The sequence below is a fragment of the Phodopus roborovskii genome, unplaced genomic scaffold (assembly GCF_943737965.1).
Source record: "Phodopus roborovskii unplaced genomic scaffold, PHOROB, whole genome shotgun sequence".
NCBI classification, from domain to species: domain Eukaryota; kingdom Metazoa; phylum Chordata; class Mammalia; order Rodentia; family Cricetidae; genus Phodopus; species Phodopus roborovskii.
This window is the reverse complement of record NW_026125059.1, coordinates 20642989-20651616: the sequence shown is the minus strand read 5'-3', so window position 1 is coordinate 20651616 and position 8628 is coordinate 20642989. Positions and strand designations below refer to the sequence as shown.

General features: G+C 49.1%; 1 protein-coding gene and 1 long non-coding RNA gene across 4 annotated transcripts; one reads left to right on the top strand and one right to left on the bottom strand.

Annotated features, from left to right (window-relative positions):
* Positions 1–2006: 2006 nt before the first annotated feature.
* Positions 2007–5385, bottom strand: LOC127224818 (uncharacterized). Its single transcript, XR_007834740.1, has 2 exons — positions 5249–5385; positions 2007–2228 (listed from the first exon to the last, which is right to left on the bottom strand). It is a non-coding gene; the product is annotated as an uncharacterized LOC127224818 (long non-coding RNA).
* On the top strand, positions 3951–5483 carry Nnat (neuronatin). 3 transcript variants are annotated; one of them, XM_051187957.1, is made up of 3 exons: positions 3951–4022; positions 4925–5000; positions 5254–5483. In XM_051187957.1, the coding sequence occupies exons 1-3, from the start codon at positions 3951–3953 to the stop codon at positions 5481–5483; spliced, it is 378 nt and encodes a 125-aa protein (XP_051043914.1). The 3 variants fall into 3 exon arrangements, with proteins under 3 accessions (XP_051043914.1, XP_051043921.1, XP_051043920.1); XM_051187964.1 differs by having other exon boundaries at positions 4925–5005; positions 5254–5388; XM_051187963.1 differs by having other exon boundaries at positions 5228–5366.
* The last annotated feature ends 3145 nt before the right edge of the window (positions 5484–8628 follow it).

Here is an 8628-nt window from a genome sequence, read left to right as displayed (position 1 = left end):
ACCCCAGTTGTCCTAAGTTGTTATCAAGGGACCCATTACTCAATCTTCTATGGAGCAAACAGTTTCAGGTGGGAAGCCACGGGAGCTGAGAAGTACAAATGTCTCATCTCTGAACACTTTCAGACTCCCTCCTGTTCACTGCCTCGGTTGCCCCTGCCCCTCCCCTAGCCCCACCATCTGCTCTCCAGAGAACAGATCAAATTCTCTAGCTAAGGTACCCTGCCCCCCCCACCAACTCAGAAATCCAACACCGTGACCCAAATGGACTGCAGCCACATAAAACCATGAAGTAAAGTTTATAAAGCTTTATTAAACATTTCAAACAGCTGTAGAATGAACACACCAGAAAAAAAGCTTTACAACAGCAGTCCGAGTGTTTCACAAGTGTGGCCTCGAAGTCCCACTCCCCAGATGTGCTCGAAGTTCAGGGCCTGGCCCACCACCCTCACTGGCACACGAGAGAGGACATTTCCGACTGGAAGAACAACCACGCTGATCCCCAGCGGGCAGGGGCCAGGAGAAAGTCTCATTTGCCAACACTTGTTACTGAAGCGCAGAGAAAATGAAACAAGTACCAAGTCTTCCTGTGTATTCTTCATAGTGAACAGTCTACGAGCGCAGGAAGGAAGAGGCTCCTGGCGGGAAGATGATGGCCACTGCTCCCTGGGTCTTGTCTGAACCACCTTGGAGTCGACTGTGCTGGTCACTCTGCAATCCCCATGCTAAATAAAAACTGCAGTGGGACCTACTACAGCTAGCTACTACTAACCCTCAAAATCAGAACACATTCAGTAAAGCTTCTTCAAAAGGAATATACACATGTATTTGTACGTACACACACACACACACACACACACACATTCTCACACGCGTGCGTTCACACATATACAGAGCACATCAAAAATTACCCAAACACCTATCAAGGGAATCATGGCTGCTATGAAACACATAATACTTTCCTGTTCCCTCAGCTGGGGACCACTGGGTCTATAAGAATACTGCATACCTCCCTCCTGAAGAGCATGCACTGGAGACAAGAGGCGGCCCCCTAAGGACGACTGAGAGAGGCAGGAAGAAGAAAAGAGCAAAGGGAGAGAGGATGGGTTGGAAGGCGAGAGCCCAGACACCTAGGCCAAAGAACAATGTCTCTCCATTGCTTCTTTCTTAAAAATGAGGCAGAGAAAACACTGGAGGTTTGTGGACAACGAGCAGTTGAGACATGACTCCGTCTCACCTGCTCAACAGGGAAAGAAGGGTGAAAAAGCGAGGCTCTCGGGCATCAGCAATCTCTTCAAATTTGAGATAAGTGCAAAAACAAGCCCTGTCTTGGACAGGTGCTCCCCACAAAAGGAAAGGGGTGGGAAAGAACCCAGGGGAAACCAGGAAAAGGGACTGAGGAGGGACGGAGGAAGACCCTGACGAGGAGGGGTCGTGGAGGTGACAATGAGACTACCATTGTGTCTGCCCATGTCATACCAAGGGTGGTTGACTAGGATGGGTGGAGACTCCCCAAAAAACGATGAGCAAGGGGGTGGGCCGATCCATCAGCCGGGACCCAGATGGTGACAGAATACACAACCATAAGACCACCCATAACTACAGAACACTACAATAGAAGCACCGGTCAGTGCCATTATTCACATTATAAGGATAAAACATCACAGGCCAAAAGGCTCCATTAGGAATGTGGCACCCGCAGGGCTGCGGGATTTGAAACTCCAATGCTTTATGACCTATGTCAATGTCTCCCCTCCCGTCTTCTGCTTCCTCAGAAAGCTATTTCGGCAGCTGTTAGGTGCCCACAACACCAGGGTCATGGGCTGATTCCGGAAGTGGGGAATCGGAGCAGTGGTACAGGAAACAATTTCCCCAGCAGCTATAACAGATAAGGAAGAGGGCTGCCAGGAAAACCAAGGCACATATTGTGCAGGGTTTCCGTTCCAGGAGGAAGCTGAGCAGGTAGAAGCCCATGAACATGGAGTGGCTGAACCACAGAGCGGGGTTGAGGGGCTTGGGGATGAGGAGGACGGGCAGCAGCCACTGGAGGCAATACATGATCTCTGCCGGGCAGGGCCTTCACCAAGGCTGCCAAGCACCGCTGCAGGAACCGACCTAATGGGAGCCAGCAGGCAAGGTGGCTGCCCTCCGTTTTCTTCGACTCTCTCTCCAGGAGCTGAGCCGCTGTGCTCTCTGGCTGTCAGCCCGGGATCACCAAGGCAGCAAGGATCCTGAAGAGAAAAGTCAACACAACAAAGAACAGACAGACAGACAAAAACAAAAAACAAACAAACAGACAAACAAACAAAAAAACAGGAACAAAATGTATACTTATTTGGGAAAATGGATCATGGTTAACAACAGCAAATGTGATTGCCCTTTCCTCCCCACCCACCCATGAGAATTTACTCCTATCCAAATTACTAGTTTAAGACAGCCTCTTGGGGTGTGTCTTCCCTGGGCTTCTATTGGGGGCTCCCAGGAGGGCACGGTCCCCACAGTGGACTGGCTTTGCCTGGGCCCTGCCCAGCAGAGATCATGTATCGCCTCCTGGGGCTGCGGCCCGTCCTCAAAGGTCCCAGACCTCACAATACCGCCCTGTGGTTGCCACAGGACACCATGAACTTGGTGTTGTGCCCCCATGTGGTAAGAAATGGCTCTGTAGCTTGTCTCACATCTGCAGCTCCAGCAGTTATCTGGGAACTGCAACCTGGATATGCAAGACAGTAGATACTCAGATACTGGCAACCTATGGACAGGCACAGTAAAGTGGCAGCAAATATTTTAAGATGACAGCTTAGGCCATGCTTGCTTCTTACAAATAGTCCAGTATCATTTAGCCCAAACCAGCCAACTTCTTTGAAAGTCAATGTTAAAAAAACAAAACAAAAAACCCACACACAAAACCACAACACTTGGAACCCTAAACCTTCATCTGTTACTGACATTGAACAGAACCATGTCTCTGTAAGTTTTTAATCAAAATTAATATCCTATCCACATAGGGGCAAATACATTTGGCCTCTGTGCCAAGCAGCTTGATGGCAATTTGGTCTTTCCACCTTAACCATGCTCCACTAGAGATTTATAAGAGCACACTAAGAGAGGGTACATTGCTTTACTTTAAAACTAGGCGACAGTAGCCATATTAAGACAGAACCCTTGGCGGCTATAACAAAATCCCGTTCTGTGCTCCAGCCATGAAGCAAACATACAAAGAACCACCATGGCTCAGGCAGACAGGCCTACTACGGGTTGGGGGAGGGGAGTACAAGAGAAAGATGGATATCATCTGTCCCACAGAAAACTAGTTCCAAATACATTTGGACCATTTCTCCATAAATCTCGCTCCGTTGGCGCACACAAATCCTTCCATCCTTCCCAGAGGAGATACAACCGCTTCAGCTACTAAGCGCTGGTCCAGTTCAGGACCGCAGGCTATTATTGCCTGCTAGGCAGAGCAGGAAAGCAACAGTCAGGAAAAGTGGTACACGACCAATGACTCTCACAAAACAGTAGGCAGTTAAAATTCACTGAATATAGAAAGAGGTATACTTTTTGCTTTCAGAGATAGCCTTCCGTAACTTCGGTTTCCCAACAGTACTGGAGGTATATTTTAGCGTGGCACTGGTTATGCGGCTCGAAATTGCAGACTTGGGTATGTCATACCAAAAGTCTTGCACCCCTACCCTCACTCTACACCCTACAGCCATGACCATGACTCTCTCCATTTTACACTGAATTTCAAAAGCGGGTAAAGCAGAATCTTCTGGAAGGGTGTTACAAGCCAGCAGATTCGGGAGGTGGGGGGTTGGTGTGGAAAGAACAGACGGATTTTTTTTCTCTCCTGGCGAATGAGGATCGCCCCCCCCAAGCGCATGCGCACTTAGGTGGCAGGAGGGTACTTAAAGATGCAGCAGTGCGCCCCCTCTCGACCACCCACTCTTGGAACCATGGCCGCAGTGGTAGCAGCTTCCGCAGAACTGCTCATCATTGGTTGGTACATCTTCCGTGTGCTGCTGCAGGTGAGTATAAGCCCAGGCTTTGGGTGGGAGAGGGCACCCGAAGCGCGCCCTGGACCCCTAACCCCCGTCGCGATTGCCGCCTTCCCAACTCATTCTATCCCAATTGCCACGATTCCTGTCTACCAAAGTGCGCGGTGGTACTATTTGTCCCTCCCTGCCCGTTCCCGTGCTCACATCCTCGCACAGACCCTGTCCCCAGTGCGCCAGCGCCCAGCCGGGAACAAAGACTCAGACGAGCGCGACCAACGCGGTAAGAAACACACGTTATACTCAGACTCGACCCAGGAGGGAGGCGGGGCACTTGTGTGCTGTGAGACTTTACAGCTCACCCACAGAAAATTTTCGCCTTAAAAATTTGCGCATTGCGGGAAATTTTCTTTTAAAATACACTATATACACATACAACACTTGTGAGGTGGTATGAAAAATAAGTAGAAAATGTCACTTTCGGGGAAAAAACACTCAACAAAAAAAACTCAATAAATTAGGGGGAAAATAAAGGTAATAGAGAAAACACGCATTGCAGGAAACATAAACCAGACAAAGGTACTTGGTAGTAAAAAAAAAAAAAAAAAAAAAAAAAAAAAATTAGATAAAGAGCACTGGAAGTGAGACAAAGGGACAGAAAATAAAAAAAAAAAACTGGATACACACCTTGAATAAAACAATTAGAGGAAAATGCCCTTTGCGGGAAAAAAATGAAAAAGGGAAAGAGAGCCTCCCCAAAAGGGCAAACCATTGTATGGAAAAACAGAGCGCGCGCGCAAAAGTGCTTTTCTTAAAGCCAAATTGGAAGAAGGCGCTTTGTGCACAAAAAACTATCTATCCCGAGAGCTCCCTTTGCAGGAAGAGATGCCTGCTAAAGGAATCCTTTGCCAAAGGAATCGCGTATTTCCTTCAAGGTGTTCCTGGAATGCTGCATTTACTGGGTAGGATTCGCTTTTCGAAATCCTCCAGGGACACAGCCCATTGCGAGAAGTGAGGTATACCTAAGTTGTGGGTCCAATCAGCTTGCAGCCATGCAGCTCTCAGCACAGTTGGAAAGCTCCAGCTGCCCTGACTCGTGGACAAGCTGGGCCGTGCCCGCCACTCCAGGCTATACTGGACAGACGGGCGGGGCCGGGGCCGGGGCTAGGGTGGGCACACAGCAGATCAGCAAACAGCAGTACCAGTGATCTACACTGAGTCACAGGTCTTTCTCTAAGGTTGGGTCCTGGATCTCTCACCGCAGGTATTCAGGTACTCCCTGCAGAAGCTGGCACACACGGTGTCCCGGACCGGGCGGCAGGTGCTGGGGGAGCGCAGGCAGCGAGCCCCCAACTGAGGCCCCAGATCCCAGCCCTGGGCGGCTGCATCATCAGGTGCTCCTGTGCTTCTAGACCAACATGGGAGCCAGTGCCGCGCAGGAATGGGGGGTCTCCTGTGCTCTCTCGTCAGAGGAGCACTTGCCAAGGTCAGTGAGGGGCCGGTAGGCCCCTGGAGAAGCAGCACCGACAAATGAGGAAGATATGAGTTCCCTTCCCAGCCCCTTTGGCCCCCTCCCACTACTGGTGAGTGGGAAAGGAGGAGAAAGAAGGGAGCAAACCCTCAAGATCTGGGCGTAGGCACCACATTCTAATCTGGACCAAGTCGGAACAGCGCCATCTCAGCCACAAGAGGTCCTACCAGAGATCCAATACCCCACCAACCAGCAGAATGGACATTCTGACATCACCAGCTGAAGCCCTGAATCTCGGCGCAGAAGAGAAAACATCAACTGTGTGCCACATGGCAGGACTGGAGGGCGTGGGTGAGGGAGGAAGAGGGTTTAGAAATTCAGTGGGGCCCTCTTACTGTCCCTTGCCTGTGGCACACACATTCCTGACTTGCTCCCTCATTCCCCCTTTTCCCTGCCTTTCAAACCCCTCCCCAAAATGTGGCACTTGATTCGGACCTGTCTAACCAATAACTGAATCCCACCTTCACCAAAACACCTTCTCCGGCCCCTGGGCCTTCACTGATCTTGCTATCCCTGGTCTCATGTAGCAGTTGTGGTCAATATTGTGGTAGTCGCTAATAGTACTAGTTTAAGTGTGCATTAGTGTCTCCCCAGCTGGATTGTAAGCTCCTGGAGATCAGGGACCATCTCCACAAGAAATAAAAAAAGGACCCCCTCCTGTCTTGTACAGTGTCCTAGGACCGTGCAGGGCAGTGGGGGTGCACCAAAAGTTCCTTTGTGGCTGGTTTCCTTTGCAACATCATCACATGTCTCTAAGGATGGGCAATGTACCCATTATGGAGGGGCACACCACTTGGGAAAGGGAGGAGGGGGGAACAAGAAGACATGAATGAATGCTCTACCTGCCTCATTTTAATACTGTCCTGAAATAAAGGACTATTTCTCATCCCCGACCAAAAAGTGGTTTTCATTTGTCCCAGAATAAAGGACACTTCATTTCCCCTTCCCCAGGATGATGGGTGGTCCTGAGATAAGGTACCATGTCAGATTCTCAATTTGGGAAAGTAAATAAAAATGGCCCACTAAATGGGATCCTGAGGACCATAAGGGCTGATCTGAGAATATAAAGTTATATCCCAGAACTCCACCCCAGAGCCCCAAGAAATGATTGCTGGGCAGGAGAGGGGGCACTGCCTTAGACAAAGCCATGACCTGGCAACTCCTCCACCCAGCTCAATGCTTCAGGCCTCAGGATCACCCCCATGTCATCTTGCCTGGCTCTTCCACCCTCCAGCTGGACCCCTCCCCCCAACTTTCTCCATGTATCCTAAACAGCCTTATCAGGTTGTTAGTCCCTTTCATTGCATCAGGGAGGGTGGGCTGGTCTCGTGGTAGCACCCCCCACCCCGTTAGCCATGACTCTGCTCACAAGTGTCAGCTGACTGCCTCACCAAATGGTTCTGCCACCTGTTAAGCACATCTCTGATTTTATCTTTCCCTGTCACTGCACCTGTTCCTATGTCAATACTAAAGGAATGAGTTGGAAGGCCATCTATCTCTCCCTACCTCCTTAAATCCCTTAGTCATGGCTGTCACATCACAAATAATTCAGGCACACAAAGCACCTTGACCCCCTGGAACCTTGATCATATCTCTATCCCCAAAGAAAGCCTGACTTTCAGGCCAGTCATTGGCACTTTGGAAAATACCAGGGAATTATGGGGGGGGGGCAAGTAGAGCAAAACTTGCTGTGGCCTTGGCTTTACCATCCATCAAATCTGCCAGGTTGCTTTTAGTTCCCTACTAAGGTCCAGGTGAACCCCACACACAGAGACAGTCAGGATTCCACGGGACCTGGGTGTGACATGCATTCTAAGATTCCATCTTCCTCAGGAGGGTGGATACAGCTGCTGCCGTCCTTCGCCCTAGGGTTATTCATCTACATTCAGCACCTACCTCCTTTGTGACTGTAAATTTCTGTAGTTTGCCATACTAAACCCATTGAGGACATATCAATGCAGGCCCCCAATGAAGGCTGACTCTCCCTTTGGAGACTGGGAGGAAGGGGGGCACTGTCAGTCTATTGCTCATATGTTCCAACCTTAGCACAAGTTAGATGCCAGCTGAGTTTACAAAGACAGGCCAAGGCAGGGAGGAAGGAGTCTGGCTACTTTGGACACAGCACCTTTTGTCCCCTTACTTGCAAGCCAGGAGACTACTGGTAACCCCAGGGCTTTCCAGATGAAAGTTTTTTCCTCTATCTACCCTCCAGCAGTGCTGAGTGTGGTTTAGTTAGGTAGACTTCTTGGCAAGGGCTCTGCTGGCTCTTAGAATGTGCAATGTTCACTATCCACTTTTTTCTCCCACCCCACACTCTGCTGTCCTGACAGCAAACTAAACCCACCAGAGAAGGCAGAAGGAACATGTTCAGGTCCCATCCTTGTGTTACATCTGCAAGCCTGATCCAAATATATCTTATTTATAAAATGTTTCCACAAGTATATACTATTTAAACATTTTATTCTCACATAAAACAATGGGTGTGTTCTTTATTGCAAAACCCTTAGTACAGAGCTAGATATCTCTTTTTCCTAAAGAGGCTGCCACCTCCAAGCAGGGATAAAGGCAGAGCAGACGAGTTGTGAGGGAAGTAGAATAGCTTTATGGGAATCTAGCAACACATGAAGATTCCAGGGACTAATGCTAGAGAAGGCTACTTCTTGGCCTGACCCATTCAAATTCAGTAGGGTTGAGGTCACTAAATACCAAAACATTTAGAGATGTGGTTCTAGGTGACTGTTACCTCTATCTGTAGAGTGACTGAGTTGTGACTGAAAGAAGGGTTTGAGTTTTTTGGCTTGGGCTATGGGACCAGCCAAAGATAGACTCATTCCACTGGGGCTCTGAGGCAAGCAGGCTTGCTGTTGGCCACTTCCTAGATATCTACTTTCAAATATGAATCTCTGCTGACTGCCAGCTGAGACTCTCCCTTTGCAGTCAATCTCCCCCAGGAGATTTAAATGATCTCACTCTCTCTCTCTCTCTCTCTCTAAATAAACATTGTCTCTCTAAATGAACATACTCTCTCCCTCCCTCCCAGTCTATCAAAGTTTTAAATGTGCACGCACACTCTCTACTGGCCTAAATTTTAAATGTGTGTGTGTTCAC